At 40.7% G+C, this 19,092-nt stretch overlaps 1 protein-coding gene across 8 annotated transcripts in view; it reads left to right on the forward strand.

The window, feature by feature from the left end:
- The first annotated feature begins 11,953 nt into the window (after nucleotides 1–11,953).
- ADGRG2 (adhesion G protein-coupled receptor G2) overlaps nucleotides 11,954–19,092 on the forward strand; it is a 62,715-nt gene continuing 55,576 nt past the window's right edge. For 4 of the 8 annotated variants that reach the window (XM_040532429.1, XM_040532449.1, XM_040532459.1 and 1 more), the window contains exon 1: nucleotides 12,375–12,554. In XM_040532429.1, the coding sequence (XP_040388363.1) occupies nucleotides 12,439–12,554 (116 nt within the window). In that variant the 5' untranslated portion in view covers nucleotides 12,375–12,438. Of the gene's footprint in view, nucleotides 12,188–12,374; nucleotides 12,555–19,092 lie in introns of those variants that run through there. The other 4 variants (XM_040532479.1, XM_040532486.1, XM_040532496.1 and 1 more) reach the window with 4 other exon arrangements.

Below are 19,092 nucleotides of genomic sequence, written 5' to 3' on the forward strand. Positions count from 1 at the left end.
AATGCAAACTGAGAGGAGAATCAGGTATTAAGAGTATATACTGCAGGCTGACAGAGACGTATTATTATATGGTCATATACTAATTACATGTTATGCATTATATAAATCATGTATTACATGTGGAGAGTTAAGTGCTATAATATTGGAAAACAATTCAGAGGAAGAATCCAGGATGCAAGTTCCGTTTTTTTTTTTTTTTCCCAGTAAATTACTTCCCGTTGCTAGGTTTATTGTACCTTGAGATAAGTACTTTCAAGATTTTTGGTTTCCAGCTATCAACTGTGAGAATAAATCCTAATTATGCAGGAATGCTTAAACTATAAAGTCTCTTTTTGTCCCTCTGTTCACATAACAATAGCTTGAAGACAAATCTGAAACGTCTGTTTCCCGGATTAGATGAGTTACCAGGCCTAAGAATCTACATTATCCTTAATCCGATAAAATCTTTATATTTTAATAGCCGCGTCTTTTAAACTAGAGTTATAGTTTTAATGGAATGTTAGATAGCCAGTACACAAAAAAAGAAATCTGAAGTGTCAACAAACCTAAATGAAATGGAATGGGAGATAGTAGACTAAATTGAGGGAAGCACATTTTTAATAGATTTGCAGAAAAACAGGCTTTTTTTCAGGCTTCAGGAAAAACAAAGGGCCTTTTTTTTTCCATGCAAAATGCAGTTATTGGACTTTGAAATGTTTTCTTGGCAAAATGATCAACTTAGGATGTGCAAATCATGCTTTCTAACTTAGGTAATTTGTGAAAATACTTCATTAGTCTATGGTAGAATTTTATTGTCATAACAGTGTCCAACTGCCACGTGAATCATAATAAATCTGGGGTTTCAGAAACATCTTGTGGCATTAGGGTGATACTCTGTACCCCCAGGTACCCGTCTCTCACTGAGAGATATCCAGGGGTCAGCCCTCTCTCATTCGGAGCCGTTTTAAAAACTGATGTAAGCCATGGAGTTCCAAAAGCAGAACACTGAACTTGAACGCAGTGCTTTGGGTTGACACGACAAGGTTTTGGCAGCAGGGGCTGCAGGGGGCCTCTGTGAGGAGAGGCCCGGGCTGCCTTGAAGGACACAGCCGGTTCCAGCCGGCTCCGGTGGCCCTGCCGCAGGGCACGGCTGTGTCCAGCAGCCACCCTGGTGCCACCTCTGCGATAACGTATTTAGAGGGCAAAATGCCACATGGCAGTGTAAGTGAGGCAAAGCTGTGTGAGAAACAGCAACCCTGCAAACAGAAAGTTCAGAGAAGGAGGGGGGAGGATGTGCTTCAGCTGGTGAAGCAGAAGTTGCCCCACAGCCCACGAAGACCATGGTGGAGCAGATGCCCACACTGCAGCCCATGGAGGTGGATTTGGAGGTGGCTATTTCCTGAAGGCATGACAGCCCTTGGAGAGACCATACTGTAGCAGGTTTCTCTTGACAAGAACTGTGGCCTGTGGGGGACCCACACTTGATCAGGTTTATCCTGAAGGACTTCCAGCCTGTGGAGAAGTCCCTTGCTGGAGCAGTTCCTGAAGGACCGCAGCCCATGCTGGAACAGGGGAAGCGTTTGGGGAGGATGGAACAGCAAAGAACTGTCATGAACTCACCACAACCCCCACTCCCCATCCCCTTCACTGCTTGTGGCAGAGGAGATCGAGGAGTCAGGAATGGAGGAGTCGGGAATGAAGGAGTGAAGCTGAGCCTGGGGAAGACGGGGTTTGGGAAAGATGTTTTAAGGTATTTTTGTTATGTTTCTCACCATCCAACCATAAATTAATTTTGCCTGAGTTGAGTCTGTTACTGATCTGCCTGTCTTTTTCTCAACCCACAAGCCTTTTCACCTTATTTTCTCCCTCATCCTGTTGAGGAAGGAGAGTGAGAGAGTGGCTGGGTGAGTGCCTGGCAGCTGGCCCAGGTCAACCCACCACATGCTCTATAACAGTTTCTGTTACTTTTTTTGAGCAGCAATATCTCTTCCCTTTTACAGTATGCTGCCACTGCTTATGTATTTTTGCAGCTTGGACCACAGTCACTTCTCAATGCTACAAAATACGGAACTCAAGAATTGTGCAGATATGACAGAGAGGAACACATGCCAGATGCTCACTGTGATCTCTGGCTTGTTGGCCTTGGTGACATTAATCATTCTTATACTTACTACGCCCAATACATTCTTTGGAACATAGAGACCACAGAAATTACCTACCAAACGTCATACATTTGAATAAAATACTCAGCTTCTATAATTTTAATGCCATGAAAGACTAACCTTGAAGACAAATTTTTGAAGATCTCATCCAGTTAATGTTTTTAAGAGCCAAGCATTAGTGCAGTATGATTAATTATTTTGAAATAAATATATCTGTGAGACAACATTTTAATGTACTAAACCATTGAATAAAATGAAGAATGTACTTACCAGCAAGCAAAGAAACCACAACTAATATGTGGCTAAATAAAAACTTAGCAGATAAAAAAGATGCATGGTGCCCAAGACTGCATTGCCAGAAGACTTTGCAAAGATGATTTTCCTGAAGTTACTGGAAGGTACCAGGTTAACACTTACATTGCTAGTGGGAAACTTCTGACAATGTTAGATTGTGTAAAATGTCGTCTATGATCCCTAGAGAACATATATGAATCTGTGTGCAATGAATTTAAGAAAAACTAGGAATGTAAAATAAAACACAATTACTGAAAACAAATCTTAGCTCCTACTGTCTGAGTACAAAGTAATGTTCTGATGTAATTTTGCATTATATTATTCTATTTTTTCCACAGTATTCTTGGAAAACAGGAAGGCTGTTGTAACATCCAGTCTGATCTGCTCCAAGCAACTATCCTTACTTATGTCAAGCTCAGCAGAGCTATCTCACTGAAGCATGCTTCAGGTGTCAGCTGACAAGATGATCTCAGGTGTTCATCAGCTTTGGTTGGCAATATTATTTCCAGACATGGAACACAGTGGTATTTTATCCCTTTTAATTATTTTTTTTTTTTGTCTTTGTGGACATAGCCATGGATATTTTGCTGACCTGCAAACCTAGCACAATCTCTCCAGGCACATTCCCATTTGAATGGACATTTCCAAATAAGGAGAAAAACTAAACAAAACTCCTCTTAAGACCTTAGTGGTTCTTTAGCAAAACAAAGAGATTAATACAAATTGGCATGAAGAAATGTCTACTTAAAACTCTGTTTGAGTGTCCAAGGGACCACCACTGGACCTTTTATACAGAGAAGATAATAAAAATAAAATCATGTATAAGGTTTTTATTTTTTTTCTGCAGAAATCTCATTTGTTCATGAAGGAGAACCATGTAGTTCTTCAGTTTTGCCATGTATCTTAGCTTCAAAATCAGACTGTGATGCCACTGAACCTGAAAAGTACGCAAGGTATTCAAAGACTATCCTGAGCAACAATGTACCTCCTTTCCAAAAGACAGGACTAGGTCCAGTTCTACATCCAAAAAGCAAATACAAACAATGAATTTCACCCATATTGCACGAGACCTAGTAATCGCTTAAATAATACCTGAGGTCTCAAAACAGACATTTAACTCCACAAACTCCGTGTAAGCATTCTCCTGGCCTTTTGAACACGAATAAATTATACTTGAAATATATTTGCTTGTATTTAAGATCTGGTTATTTAAAACAATATAAATACTCAGGACCTTGATAAATATTAATTTAATCTTGGGGGTAATGTATTTCAGAAAATCATGTGACATCCAAATTTGTGTCAGAGAGGTTTGAAGGTGATAAAAGATAATTCACAGGAAAAAAAGAAGAGGGACTATAAAGAAGGAACCTTGGCAAAATAAAATAGACTGGAGATAGTTAACATATCATGTAATGACATATCGGTTCTGACAGTTTCAATTTTATTATTCTGCATTGCAAGTCCAGTGCTATTGTTCTTCTCCAGTGTTTCAGTTTGCCTGATCTCAAAGCTACCAGGCTGAGCAAGAACTTGATGTAAAGCACAGAAATGTAAGCAGAGTTTTGAAACAACGCAAACTTCAAGAACTTTGGAGCAGAATTTGGGGTTGCATAAAGTTATGAAAAGTTCTGACTTTGTTTTCTCTAAATCTGTACCTTCCAGTAAGTTTACATGAAGAGACAATAATAACAGTTTGTCCACAATTTTTTTTTTGCCACTACTACAAGGTGGACTGTAAGATACAAACACTGCTTCCTCCTGAGTATCTTTCTGTTCTCTCTACTCGTAAAATAAAGCTAACCTAATCTGAAAGACTGAAGTTCCTCTTTAGCATAAAGCAATACAGCAATATCATGTTATTCATAATATGAATATATGTATCCAACTGCTTACTTCAAGGAGAATTTTCTTAAGAGTTTAAAGATGCTGCGAAAGACAAGAAAAGCGTTCCCCAAATTATAAGAGATACAAGAGTAAGGACCTGTATAGTCAGTAAAATGCCCATTTGATATCAGTGCAATAATTCTCATGTGGATAAAATTCAGTATTAAAGTGAATACTATTGGTGCAAAACTGGATTTAGAAGAGTATAATCATGTAGCTTGCACAGCTGGCCAAATTATTGCAGTTAGCTGAACAGCTGTACTGGGTCTGGCTGGGATGGAGTTAACTGTCCCTGCAGCAGCCCCTACAGTGCTGTGCTCTGCACTTGGAGCTAGAAGAGAACTTCAAGGATGAGGTCAAACATCGCTCGTTGGTGGGAAGTAGAGAGTAATTTCTTTCCTCTGCACTTCCACACACAGCCTTTTGTTGTTATTTTGTTGTTGTTTGTTGTTGTTTTCCCTTTTCCCCTTTCCCTTTTTGCCCTTTAGTTAAATTATTTAATTAATAATAATTTTTCCTTAATGATTTTTTTTCCTTTAATTAAATTATCCTTATCTCAACCCATGAGTTGTTTCTTTCCTTTTCTTCTTCCCCTCCTCATCTGAGAAGGGGGAGTGAGAGAGCGGTTGTGGTGGAGTTTAGCTGCCTAGCAAGGTACAAGCACCACAACAGCAAAATAGTACGGGGAAGAAGAGGGAAAAAGTGGTTAAGAATGAAATAGTAAGTAATGTAAGCAAGCAATAGGAGTAAGTAAGGTTTCAAGAGTTAAAAAAAAATGTAGAAAAGATACAAGAGTCTAGAATCAGACTGACAGTTTTCTTTAAAAGGTTTTTCTACCTTAAGCTCCATGGAGTTTCACTCTGCTTATCCCATGGAGGCTCTGGTCTAGATGAATATGTGTAACATCTGAAAAACAGGGCAAGTAACAAAGGAGTCTGGAAAAAGGAAAGTCAAGACAAAAAATAATTGTTAAGGGATTCACTTCAGAAAAGCTCCACAGCCAATGTAACTCTTCAAATTAAAAGAAACTTCTTCATCCAAAACACAAAATGTAGTAGCTTCTATTATAAAAACGCGTTATTCAGTGGAGTCATTTCAGATGGAAAAACTATTTTTTAAATAAAATTAAGTTTCATGAAAGATCTAGAACTTTTAAGAAGACTTTCAAACTATTTGAGGAGACAGGCACATAAGGGAAAAGAAAACGTTAATTTCCTGGCACTTGAGGCTTTATGTGCTTCTTTTTTTATCTCAATCCACCAGTATTGTGGGCTGTTTAATATTTAATATTGCAAATTATTTGACCTAGGTAGAAACAAGAAGTGGATTTTCTGCATAGAGCATTCAGAATGTCAGTCAAATTACAACTAATGGCAGTGCTGAGGTTTATTAAAACTGTGGTTCACTTAGCCAAAGAGCTTTCTGGCACCACCAAGAATGACATACTGTTATCATTATTAACATTTTAAAAGGCTAAATAAAAAAGGTGTTTAGTATAAAACAACTGATGTATACTGAAAAAGGTCAAAATATTACCTCTGTTCTATAGGTGAACAATATGGATGTCTGCCATTTCATTGCCCTTTTCCATCAGTCATCAGCCAATCCAGTAGTGATTTCAGTGCATCCCAGTCAAAGATCGCCACATCTTACTTCCGCATGATGGCTCCTACCATGCATAGCATCTGCTTCCAACCAGGTGTAGGCGTTGTTGCAATGTAGTTGACCTGCAGGTGATTGTCTAGCTATGCACAGCCTGTCCCAGAAGCCGTCGCTTGAGTAACATTTGAAATTCCACCTCAGAAATTACTTATTTTGAAGTCCACATGCATTAAACTCTTCAGAAAGCTAGATTTCTCCTTTCCCTTATTCTCCCACAGAATGCCAGTATTACCAGTGTAGCTTGTGACATCCATATATATGCTTCTGCACCCCGGACAGGTCCACAGAGGAAAGGCTCTCCATGTTCTGAGCTGAAATTTTTTCATACTCTGGTTTTCCTCCCAAAAGTTCTAATATGATTAAAAAGAAACTTTACGAAACAGATTTATGCTGGTGTAAAATCAGAGGCAGCGTGGATTATCTGATCTTTTAGGAACAACTTTCCTCGCCTCCAAACTACTAAAAGATTGAAGAGTGAACAAGTTTGAAATGGAATATGGTCATTGGCGTTAAATCATGGGAATTGAAAGTAGGGCAGAAGGGTCTTCCAAAAGTATTGTAGCAGTTTGCCAAGGCCTCCCCCAACTGCCCAATTTGATCACTAGCTGCAAAGTATGAATATAGTTCAACACTGCAAACCAGAGGAATAAATTACAGTGTTAAACTGGGTGGAAAAAATCTCCTTTCCTTTTGTACATCAAAAGCAGATTCCCTTCCTTGGTGACATGATGGCATCTCACATTTTACTCTGCCTGCCACCGTCTACCTCTATGATTTTACAGCTAATTTGCAAATACTTTAGAGGATATAGCAAAGTCAAAAACAGTGTTTAGACAGGACAAGTGTAAGTTTTCCTCTCAAGAAAGGAAAAACTAGTGTTGTCAGGGAGGAAAGGATTTGGCACGAAAGCTAAAATCCTTTTACCAGTACCTAACAGATCTGCACTGCAGATTGGAAAAGTGTTCCCTGACAAAAAAAAAAAAAAAAAAAAAAAAAAAAAAAGTCCTTCTCTGTTGCTTTACAAGTTATATAGCCCTGGGAATCAATAAGGGTATAGTTACCTCCTTGCTTTTATTTCAACAGCTCACGGTACGATGAAAGTCTTGCTACACAAGAACAATTAATTTCGAATCACTGCAGCCAGTGTAAACTTTCAGAGTTTAATACAGCTTTTTTTTTTTTTTAATTTAAGTTTTAAAAAAAGAAACAGGAATATGTGAAATGTTCCCAGAATGAGAACTTGCCTGCCAAGATCCACAGACTGATTTTTTATGGGCAAGCTACAACTCCTTTAAAACGTTTGTTTAATGGAAATAAAAATGGTAAAATTTAAAGAGAGTGAGTGCCATAAATAGCGAATTGAAAGGTCTCAGTCCTTTCCAAGTATTCTCTTCAGAATTGCTTTCCTTGGCAACTCCTTTTTGTCCTTTCCCATAATATTAATTAGCACCTCAGTCTGGGCTTTGGGGTATGTGAGCCTTCCATCACCATCGCGTTTTTTACAGTTTGAGGATCATTGTCCTTCACTTGGCCCGAAGTGTGTTTTTATACCGAGGGAAAGCAGAGTGTTACCAGAGTGTTACCAGCTGCTCTTTCCCCAGAGCCACAGACCGGCGGTGGCTGGAGGACACCTCCGGGGATCATTCAGAAGCTGCTGCGGCAGGTCGCCCAGAACTGTGTCCTGAGGGCTTCGGAGTTGTCTCTGAGGATGGAGACTCCACAACCTCTTTGGACAACCTGCTATAGTTTGATAACCCTCGCCACAAGCATTTTTTTTTCATATGTTTAAATGGAATTTCTTGCTTTTCAGTTTGTGCTCCATTCACTTTTAACTCTAGCAGGGAACAATGAGGGCTTTCAAATCCACAAAATGGAGTGTTGCATGAAAACATATGCAGAGGGTGAAGTATCAAAGGGCTGATCGCCCAGCAGAGCAGGATGGTCACACTGCTGCTACATACAGCCACTCCCTCTTTGAATGTGTAATGTGAAATTTTGCTGAACAATGCAGCATTGAAGTTTTCTCTTTTATTTTGACCTTGACACCTAGCAAATTGCCTTCCACCTTTTGTCGCACCTGAAGTCTAAATGTAATCGGGACACTGTGCTCGAATGCAGTCAGATAGGAGATGGCTGCGTGGCATTAGCAGGAGGGCCTGAAATGTTGAAATTCAGTCAGGCCAAATATCATGGTGAATATAAAGCTTATTTCTTTTCAGTAATATTACAAGACACAGCTCTCTAAACATGTTTTCTTTAGTGAAATGCAGATTTTTTTGGTGAGTTGAGGCTTAGATGTTAACTACAGAGTTACAATTATTCTTAATTTAATATCTTTCCTGGACCTTCAGAAAAGGAGACATTACATATTGTGCGGTTTTTTTAAGTTTTTTATTAAGAAACTGCAGCGGTCAAAAGAAAACCTTACCCTGGGTGTTGTACTTTGTATTTGACAACATGTGTAAAATCACACAGCTGGATAGACTAAACCTCCTTATTTAATGATTACATATCTAAGAGATTTCTTTTACATATTGGTTCAGTTAACATTCAGCAAACACTGTGCTCAATGTATCCACGCCTATACGCTACTTTCTGACAAAAGAATATTAATAAGTAGTTATTCTATTAGAATGTTAGATAGGTTTATCTAGTCTAAAGACTCTTTTGTGAGATACGCATTCGTTGGCCAGGCACAAATTTTGAACAGAGGCAGCCCCTTTTTCATAAAACAAGCTCTCAACTTTGTGCTAAATATGTGTAGTTTTAAGATTAGACTTAAGATCCTCCTCCCTTGATATGTTTAACTCCTTTTAGCATCACAGGTAGTCCATATCATTTCATTATCCTAAAATTGCTCACTGGTTTTTATCTTTGCAATGCTGAAAGCAGAAAATGGACTGAAAGGTTTGTAGATGATTGTACTTAATCTTCAGCATCACCATCAGTTTAAAAAACACCTAGTTTTTACCTAATATTCTACAGCTTATGGGACTGCTAAAACTAGTACATAAGATTATAGAACAAAATATGAGTGATTTTTTTTGCTGCATTTATACATTAAACAGAGAAGTCAAGCCATTTCAACCGTTTATTTGTACATCTGAACAGTCTGTGTTCATACAAACCTTTAATGTGTCAAAGAAGAAAAAAATGCAAAAAGACAAAATCCAGAGCCGTGGAAATTATCAGGAGGTCTTTTTGTTTTGCTTTTAAATTGAGTAGATTTGACGTAAAGAGTGTTACCCCAATGTGATTCATTGAAACAGTCATTTCCCTAATTATATGCTTAGTTCTTTTTTTCTTTTTTCTTCTTCTTTTTTTTTTTTTAATCTACTTGAATTTCCTGGGGTTGACCATGTACGTCTCACAGGATAAAACAACCTCCAATCCTGCACAATAGGAATGGGAAAGGAGTAGGGAGAAGCACGCACACGAGAACTCTGTCCCTTCAAGCACCTCTGTGAACAGCATCCCACATTCACAGCAAAAATGAAAAGGGAAGCAGAGGTCACCTCTCCCACCACCTCTCCTCTCCCCTTCCCCTTGTCAATTATTTGTGTTTTTTTTTTTTTTTTCTACTGCCTGAGATGAATTACATGGCTAGAACAAGTCCCATTTGGATACATAAATTATAAACATGAAACCAATGCTGCAATAGGATGTGTTACAGTAATGTCTTATGTCACTAGGAAACATATACACACACATAAATAAAGAGAGAGAGAGAGATTTTTTTTTTAAATACATGCCAAACCAATTAGAAGGCATAATATGAGATTCTGGTCATGCTGAAGTTATTGGGAATTTAGCCACTTAACTTTGTTGGAGTCACTGTTGAGGTTTCTACATTTAATCCTCTTAACCAGAGGTGAAAATAAAGTGCCTGACTTGTCAAACCCTTGAAATCCACTGTTTCTTTAAGTGGCCAAACAACGATACATGGACAAACTCATCTCAACACCAGTTCATTGTATCCTTACCCTCATTTTCAAGTTAGTCCCCTTTTGATGAGTAAATTTCAGGAGAGTCTCCCAGCTCCAGGAACTTTACTCAGGATGTAAGTAATATGATCATTTTGCCTGGGGAGAAAAGATTTGCTTGCTTCCCTCCAAGGGAGTATCATTGTCTCAAACCTGCGTATGTCACTTGCTGTTCCTAGTAAGCCAGTGTTCAGTGTTGCACAAGCCTACAATAAAGGAGGCATTGAGCAATCTGAATTAAGAGATCCTTTTTTTTTTTTTTTTGGTGTTCCCTCAAAAACATGAAAAAACTAACGGGACTGAAAAGTTCTTTATACTTTTGTTATCCATGTTTGTGCCTTGGACCTGCTGTAGTCTACATTTTCTTGGGAAGTGCATAGGAGTTTGTCTTCAGCTTGTAAGTGAGGCACCCAACGTTGTCCTAGAACTGTAGGGCTGGAGTACTGGCATCTAAGTGAATGCTCATCGATTTCAGGGACTTCTTCAGTTAAGCACAGCTATAAAAATGCATTTGGGGAATTAAGTTCTTTACATAGTCCTGGGTCCTAGATCATTACCAATCAATTTTTTTTTCTGTATGTTACTGGACATTACCCAGTTTTATGTAATATGCAGTTTAAATAAGCAATTTCAGATACAAATTAAGTAGAGTTTTTGTCTTTTATAAGTCACACAGTATTTTCTCCTAATAAATGAGCTTGATCTGAGTGGAGAGAAGGTATTTTGAGGCAATTCTTCTGCCTGCACTTACCTTTCAGTGCCTGAAAATTCATCAGCTGGTTGAATTTTACCCAAAATATCATGTTGTTTGTCAGGGGGGTTGGATGGACAGAGCCAGACTGCCATTTATCTGTACACTGGTAGTTATTCACACAATAAGCAATACAGTAAGCTTACTGAACCTGCACTGACAACATATAACGTGCCCAGGGGTAAGTTGGGCTTCAGTTTCCAAGCTCATTCAACCTTCCAGCCTTTCTGTTGAAACACTGCTAAACCACATTTGCAAAGCACACTGTTTGTGGATGTGTCAAAAGAGCACTGATGTAGAACCACTAGGTTCTACTTTCTACCAACAAACAGTATCATCATACATCACACCCCTAGCAGTAATTTCAGGACAATTTTCTTCTCTTCCTTATTGACTTTGGACACCCAGGTCAGAAGGGAGGGAGCCATAATTCTCACAGGTGGTATGAGCTAGGAAGAGAGGAAAACACGATCTGTGGTACTTAAACATGCAAGGATCCCACTAGCCAAGATACAGAAAGCAAATGCCTCTGTTTTTTCCTTTTTGAAGAACCACCAAAGCACCAGGCTTGAATTCCATTAGAAACTGACTCCAAAGCATCCGAAGAACGCCCCAGATCCAAGCAAAATGAAACATGCCTCTTCATCTAACCCCAGCTCTATTTTGCACGTATGTCTCTATGAAATCCTGCTCCTCACATGGACTTATCACACCCTGCATCCTCGGGAACATCTGCTGTCCATCGAGTTTGTAGATGTTGTCCCTTTCTTTTCCTCAGTAACACTGAATAAGAACTTGTTGTTGCCTAAAGCTCCAGCCTTTCCCTAAAAACGTGCAGTGTGAGCCAGGCTTTTCTCTGTGGTGCCCACTGCCAGGACTAGAGGCAATGGGTACGAACTCAAGCAACATGAAATTTCTTCTTAAGAAAACACAGTTTTACAGTGAGAGGGGTCGGAAAAAAAAAAAAAGTCACTGTGAATACTGCCTTTTCACCATGTGCTTCACCCCAAAAATAAGAAGAGGGAAGAGGAGCGCCACAGCTAACGCCGCTGCCCACCGGGGAACTTGGCGCAGTTTAACCTGAGGGGCAATCTACGTCCTCCCCTCACGGGGCTCGCTGTGGAGCCGCGGCGTGTCCCCGCCACCTCCCCTAACCTACGTGCCGTGCCGTGCCGTGCCGTGCCGTGCCGGGCTCCCCGGCCCCCTCCCGGCCTCTCAGCACCTCCCTCGCCTGCCTCCGCCCCCACGCCGCGTCCAGCGGCTGCCCCAAGCTGCCGAGGCCGGCCGCGGCGCCTCTAGCGCCGGGAGCCGAGCGGGCAGGGCGACGGCGCTGCGCGGCGGGACGGGACGGGACACCACAGGACAGGACACCACAGGACGGGGCACTAGAAGACGGGGCACCAGAAGACGGGACACCACACCACAGGACGACACGACACGACACGGGACGGGCGCTCGCCCGGGGCCAGGTGAGCTCGGCTCGGCTCGGCTCGGCTGCTCGGGGCGAGGCGGGACCGGCAGAGCGGCGGCTGCGAGGGTGGGGGTCGCGCCGCCCTGAGGGGAGACGAGTTGGGGCCATTTAGGGATCGTCGGGGGCCATTTGGGGATCGGTGGGGGCCACTTGGGGAACGCTGGGGCCATTGGGAACGTTTGGGGAACGTTGGGAGCCGTTGGGGCCGTGAGGGTGCAGGGAGGGTTAGGGTTAGCAGGTGGTGGCAGGATGGCTCCCGCCTGCTCCCCAGCCCAAAATTTAACGCACCGAAAAGATTGGTGGAGATGGAGACCAGCGATGCATTCGCGTGAGCCCCAAAGCCGGTCATTTGTGCTGGCACCTCGGTAGGGTTTGAGTGTGGTTTGTGGTAAAGACCCCCCTAAGGGGCTGCGTTTCTAGGCTGGGTCGCGCTTTCAGAGGCACCTGTTGCGCCCAACAGCCCTTTTTTAGGTCTTTTTTTGCCCATTTAGACTGACTGAGTGAGGGATGATCAGTGTGCTGGTAGCGTCCTTTCCTGGCTGCGTCGGTTTTTGCTTTGCTTTGCGAACATAAAGGTTTTGTCACTCATGGGCAGTATTTATAACAGCACCAACGCTGCTGCTTTTACCACCTGATTGCTTTTCATTGATTTACCTGCAGGTGCTGAAGAAGTGTTTGTAAACTAATTCACTAGCCCTCTGATGGCATGCCTGTCCAGCAAATCAAAAGTGTGACTGAGCAAGCCTGGGCTCGTTTGGACTTACGTGGGATCAGTAATAGTCATGCTGAAGACATGGTAGAATGAGCTTCCACGCGGGCCAGAGGAGAGTTTACAACCTTTGGCATGCAGGTTTAAGTGTTATTCAGCCCCAAGGCAAATTACGTGGGTCTTTAGCTCTGTCACTTGTGCGGATTGTTGGCATTGCACGTCTCTACTCAAAGTACGTTTCATCCTTTTGCTGGCATAGGCTAACAGTGTACATCATCATTACAAGACAGCTGCTCAAGTTGATCTTCCTGTTCTTAAGCTTTCAATTTATGGCTTCAGCCATTTCTTCCTAAAGATGGAAAGTATACTTCTGTAAATGTTCACGTGAGTGGAATGAGCAGGATTTGGTCCTCTGGGGGGTGACCTGGAAATGTGTTTGTTGAATTAAACTAAAGAACAGCAAACATCTCTCTGCTTAGGAGGGTCTCTGAGTGCTTGTCTTGACTGAGGAAGCATGCATAACTTGTCAATAAAAACAAACTCAAATGTGAAATGCTTTGAAAGAAGATGCAGGACAGAAATTGGGTGTAAAGGGTTTCTGCTCAGACATGAATTAGTGCCACTGCAATTTTCAACTTACACTACAAGTTAGTAGTATTATTTCTACAGTGGCAGTCAAAAATCAAGCAAGCTAATGCTAGTAGTATCTTAGTTTTACTTTAATATCTTAAGGTAATTCCACAGGTCAGATGGCAGTTGTGAGCAAGATTTTTCTTCTCTTCAGTGCCATCCAAATTTAATGTTAAACCTGTATTCCTAATATATCAACAGAAATTGTCTGTAATTAGAGCCAGTTGGAGAGAAATAAAGGACTAAATTCCAATTCTCAAGTCAATTGTTCAGTTTATACAGTTAGGGCAGTGAATACTTTTAGTCAGGTCGTCCACTAATAACGGTAGAGTATTGGTGGATTCAGGAAAGATTTGGACTCCATGAGAGAATAACTGTTGTTAAATTTTGACAGTTTTTAGTTCTAAATATGTAATATGATCAGTGCCCTTGACAAACAGAGCATGACTTTAAAACCAATTGCTATGTATGAGTTTTGAATTTTATATTTTCAATGGAATACTAGATTAGTTAATTGAAGGCCAAAATCAGGATAGGTGATAGAATTAGTCTCAATGACTTCAACTGAAGAATTGGAATGAATAGGGCATGCTATATTTGGCCTGAGCTGTGAGCTTTCTGATAAATGGTAAGTCCAGTAGTTTTGTTATGGCTAGGTGCAATTAAAAGCTTTGCTGTTTTCTCAGATGTGTGGATTTATTTGTTTTAGGATAGTTCTGTTGGAAGGGACCTTCTGAAATCAACTAGTCTGATCACTTCAGGGCTGACCAAAAGTTAGGGCACATTACTGAGGGCATTGTCCAAATGCCTCTTGAGCACTGATGGGCACGGGGCAGCACCCACCTCCCTCACGGCAAAGAAACGTTTCCTGATGCCCAGCCTGAACTCCCCGGCGCAGCTCTGTGCCGTGCCCGTGCCCTGCCATCGGGTCCCAGGAGCGGAGGCCGGCGCCTCCCCCTGCGCTTCCCCTCCTCAGGAGGCTGCGGAGAGCAGCGAGGTCGCCTCTGGGCCTCCTCTCCTCCAGGCTGGGCAGCCCAAGTGTCCTCAGCCTCCCCTCACAGCACATGCCTTCCAGCCCTGCCGCCAGCTGTGCTGGCCTCCTCTGGGCGCTTTCAGGGACCTCAGCAGCCTTTCTGTGCTGTGGAGCCCAGAACTGCACACAGTACTCACGGTTAGGCCTCAGCAACACTGAATACAGCAGGAGAATCACCTCTTTTGACCAGCTGGCTGTGCTGTGTGTAACGCACCCCAAAATGTGGTTTGCCCTGTGGCTGCCCAGGCACACTGCTGGCTCATGTTGATTTAGAGAATAGTAATTTGTTGCAGAACACTGGTGGGTGCTGCTCATCTTGTGAACAAGAACAGAGCGAAGTGAAACATTTCAGGTTTATCAGATAGGTGCTCGTGACTATGCAGGTCTTATTCTTTCCAGTGATACGTTCCGGGTGGAATTGCAGTTTGGAAAGGATCTATATTTGCTGTGTGAAAAGACAGACTTATATAAATTATATGGTAATTAGTAGGAATCGATTGCTTAGGAGTCTTGCATTCCTTTTGTGCCAAAATATCTTTGAAATTTATTGTTGTTCAGGGTGGATAAAGAACCCTTTGTAGTTGCCATTAAGTCAAAGACCCAAAAAAAGGGATCTCAGCTTCCTCCCTGCGTGAGTTACATGGATTTGTCTCCAGCTGTGACTTGAACACGGTGTATATGCCACAGGTGTGCAAGCTCTGAGTGTTACTTACATCAGCCTCAGGACAGTTTCATTTCAGGTAACATGTAGTGGAACTAACACAAGATTTTGCAAGTGTATGTGGTAGCTTAAGTTCCAGCCTCAGCCTTTTCTGTTTTCCTCTTATCCGTGGGTGGTGGAGCCTAGAAATCAGTTTGCTGTTTGATGTAGCAGCTGTTTTTCAGCTAGTGCCTTATTAACGCAGTGGTTCTTGTTCTTCCATTCTAGGTTCCCTTCTGCAGACTGTTGAAATAGTGTTCTCAATATATCACAGAGAAAAAAAAAAAACTAGTTTGGGACACAATTTACGTATTTTTATTCGTTTTAACAGAAAAATGTAGAAAGTCAGTTATACTAGATGAGACAAAGTATGGAAAAGAAATAGCTTATGAAGTTCTCTAATCTACTTAAAATACTTTTTCACTCCATAGAATTTAGAGAAAATTATTAGAATTTATCACATTATTTCTGTTTTCTGAAGTTTGCATGAGTATGTCTGTTGACGCCTTAGTTGCCGAAAGAGAACAGCCACTCGCAACGGAAGCATTGTATATGTTCTCATTTATGGCATTCCTTAAAAGAGTCATTGAAGATTTAAGGTCAGAAGATACATCAGTAGGTTTGCCAGAAGCTGTCACAGTTGACAAGATAAGACACATTCAGAAACAGTACAAGTAGTGAGAAAATGAGCAGTGTAGGTGTTCTGATTATAGAAACGTTATTGTGCACGTGTTACAAAACCCAACATCTTTTTCCTGATGTTTTAGTCTTTTAGGTGTTCTCTTAAAAATCTCTTTTATACTTTTAGAGAATAAATCACTGTGGTTGTCTGGATTTATTAGACTTCTGGGCATGCCTGATTGTGGAAGTTGCCAAGTTCCACATTTAATTTTTGACTTCCCCACCAGACTTTGAATATCTTTGTTTCTTTTGCACCAAATTAATTATATGGACATAAGTTGACTGAATGGGTTTCTGATAATACACTACAATACATCAAGTTTTGAAGTCTAGGGGACTTTGTTCCTTCATTACTTATTCATAGCATAGTCCAAGTACTCATATAACTTGAATTTAAAATTGCATTTTTTTTCTTATCTGTGTTTCAGCAAGTCAGCATTGTGGTTAGGGTGGTTTATTTGTAAGAAGGCTAATCGCATTTTTATAGAAGTGGTGACGGTGAAAGAAGCCATGTGGAGCGTACAAAAGTAAATTTTCGAAGCTGGTATGTAAGTGGGGGCTGAAGACAGAAATGGTGCTGGTTTAAATCATTTTGAAGTCTCTTTGAAATCAACAACTTCTGTTGTCTGACTGCTTTCAAGTCTTCAGGAGTTGATTAGTATTGGCTAACTTGTATCAGCTTTATTGGCCTAACCTGGGCTCCAGTCTGAACTTTGCTTCCCTTTCGTTCCCGAAGGGAACCATCACAGGGCTCTGAGCTCTGTAGACTTACATGGTACCCTAAGGAGGAGCCTAAGGTGTTCTGGCTTAACCCCATTTCATAGAATCTCTTGATAGAGGACCCCAAAATATTTACCCCACGTGAAGAAAGAGGTGCCAAAGTTCCTTGTGCTGCACAGGGTACTGATGCCATAGTCCTAAGCAGAGTTGTAGTAGGGCTCTGGAAGATACTTGCTTCAGTGCATCCATCTTTAAGAAACGTTGAGCTTTGTCTTTGGTACAAACAATGCGTTTTGGCCATTGAGCTGTTGATTAAAACAGGCTGAGAATGGTTATTTATTTTAAGAAAAATAAAAGCATAAAAGAAAATAACAAAAAACAACACAAAACAGAATAAAACAAACAAAAAAAGAACAAAAACCCTTCACCAAGTATTGTGCTCCTTAGCTTCCAAAGAGATTTTAACAGCTCCAATGGCATGATCCAAGAGGCCTGTTAAGTCGATAAAGTAAAGTTCAGGATGAAATCACAATCTCATTTCTTTATTGGACTTTTTTTGAGGGGTGATGCTGTTGTGCAGGCCGGTAGAACATGGCAAGGAGAGTAAGGAAGGAAAGTGTGTAAACTCAGCAGAAACAACTGTTTCATTTCTTTTCCCCCACTTACAGTTACTTGAAAGAAACTTTCAGGTTTCATTTTCTAAGAGTAGGAGAGTTGAGAGCATGAGCTGAAGAGTCATCTTCCTGTCATCCCTGGCCCTCACTTAACTCCTTACGGTCTGCTTGCTTTGTTCAGTGGCTTGAATATTCCGGCTTTAGAAAAGTCTTTGTCCTTTCCTCTTTTCCTTCCATCAAATTCAAGTCCTGTTACTGAATATGAAGGTTTTGCAAAACTATATTTGTCTTGTTTTCAGTGCCAAGATCTTTGTACACTCTTCCTCATCCCTTTTACCTGTGTGGCTCAAGGTATATCTCTAGCATTCCTTTGATCTTTTTCTGTGTGCCAATTTAAACATAGCCTTGTAATTTTTTTACAACTTTTCTAGCCTGCTTTGTTGTACTTTCAGTCTTTTATTCTGCAGAACACTTTTTTTTTTCCCATGAAACCTATATACTGTACTCCATACTGCAATGTATTACTAATGCTAATGTAAACTTAACTCGCCTGTAGTTGAAGTAACCAGACCTGTGACAAATTAACTACTTTATTACATCTCTGCTTGTCATACTTCATCCGTACTTTGTAAACTCTTTGAAGTAGAAACCTGCTTAGGTATTGTCACTGAAGGACTTTTTCGTTTGCTCTAGTAGGTTTAATAGACTGCATGGATAATACTGTTCTCTTGAGGGAGTACACAATGTAGGAGAGGATTTCCTGGAGAGTGCAGAACTTTTATACGAGCTAGAAAGAGGCCTCTTGCATATCTGCAGGACATGAGGGAATGAAACATTGCCACACTGGGTAAGAGAGAGCAACGCAGTTGCTTGAAGTTGTCCCCTGATCCATTTTTGCACTATATACGATGAGGCAAGTTAATGTAAGAGACAATTAAGGACCTAAAATGCTTTATGGCACTGAGTGCCATCATGGAGAGCCATCCATAGGGTGTTACACTCGTGAATCCACTTATATAAAATGTAATGATTAAGCTTACACTTTTACACAAGTATAAGGGGAGAACTCTGAGTGTAACTGGGGGCAGACTTTGGCTTACACAGCTTTGTATTTGTAAAATAAATAAATAAATAAAATCTTTCTAATACCAATATCCTGCAGTAGTGCAAAGACTAAATAAAAGAATGGATTTCTCCAAGAGTTTTTCCTCCCATGTATTTCTGTTAAGAAGTGAAATAATGAGTTACAAGTTTTACAGAGGACCAGAGTGTGTAACCAAACAGTTTGCCAACTCTGTAAGCCAACTTATGAAAAAGTAAAAGATTAAATACATTTGAAAGTAGTAAAGATTTGTGTCATGAGGACTTGTTTGGAGATTCCTTGAGCTGTCTCTTCTCATTACCATTGCAGTTTTAGAAAAAGCTGATGTTCTGAACAAAGCGATTGGATTTCATAGAACACAATATGCCTGATTTTATAGCCTTTGGTAAATACTGAAGAGAATTAATGAAAAACAAACTATTGTCAGACAGTAATAATCCTATTACTGTCTTCTGGAAAAATGCATTTAAAAAAAAAAAAAAACAAACACCTGGAACTACGTTTTTAAATCAATGGTGCTACTTCTGCTCTTAAGTTGGTGGATGCTATATGTGCCAAAATTCACAGTGACATAAGACTTTCCAACATAGTGTCCTCGCTATTACATCTAACTTGCTTCTGCCAAAATTCAAAAATAACATAGGAACTTTACTACATTTTGGTTCCAGTCTGGAAAGTATAAGGGGTTGATGGAAGAAGTCTGTAGTCTTCTGT

Source organism: Cygnus olor, chromosome 1 (genome assembly GCF_009769625.2).
Source record: "Cygnus olor isolate bCygOlo1 chromosome 1, bCygOlo1.pri.v2, whole genome shotgun sequence".
In the NCBI taxonomy this organism is placed as follows: domain Eukaryota; kingdom Metazoa; phylum Chordata; class Aves; order Anseriformes; family Anatidae; genus Cygnus; species Cygnus olor.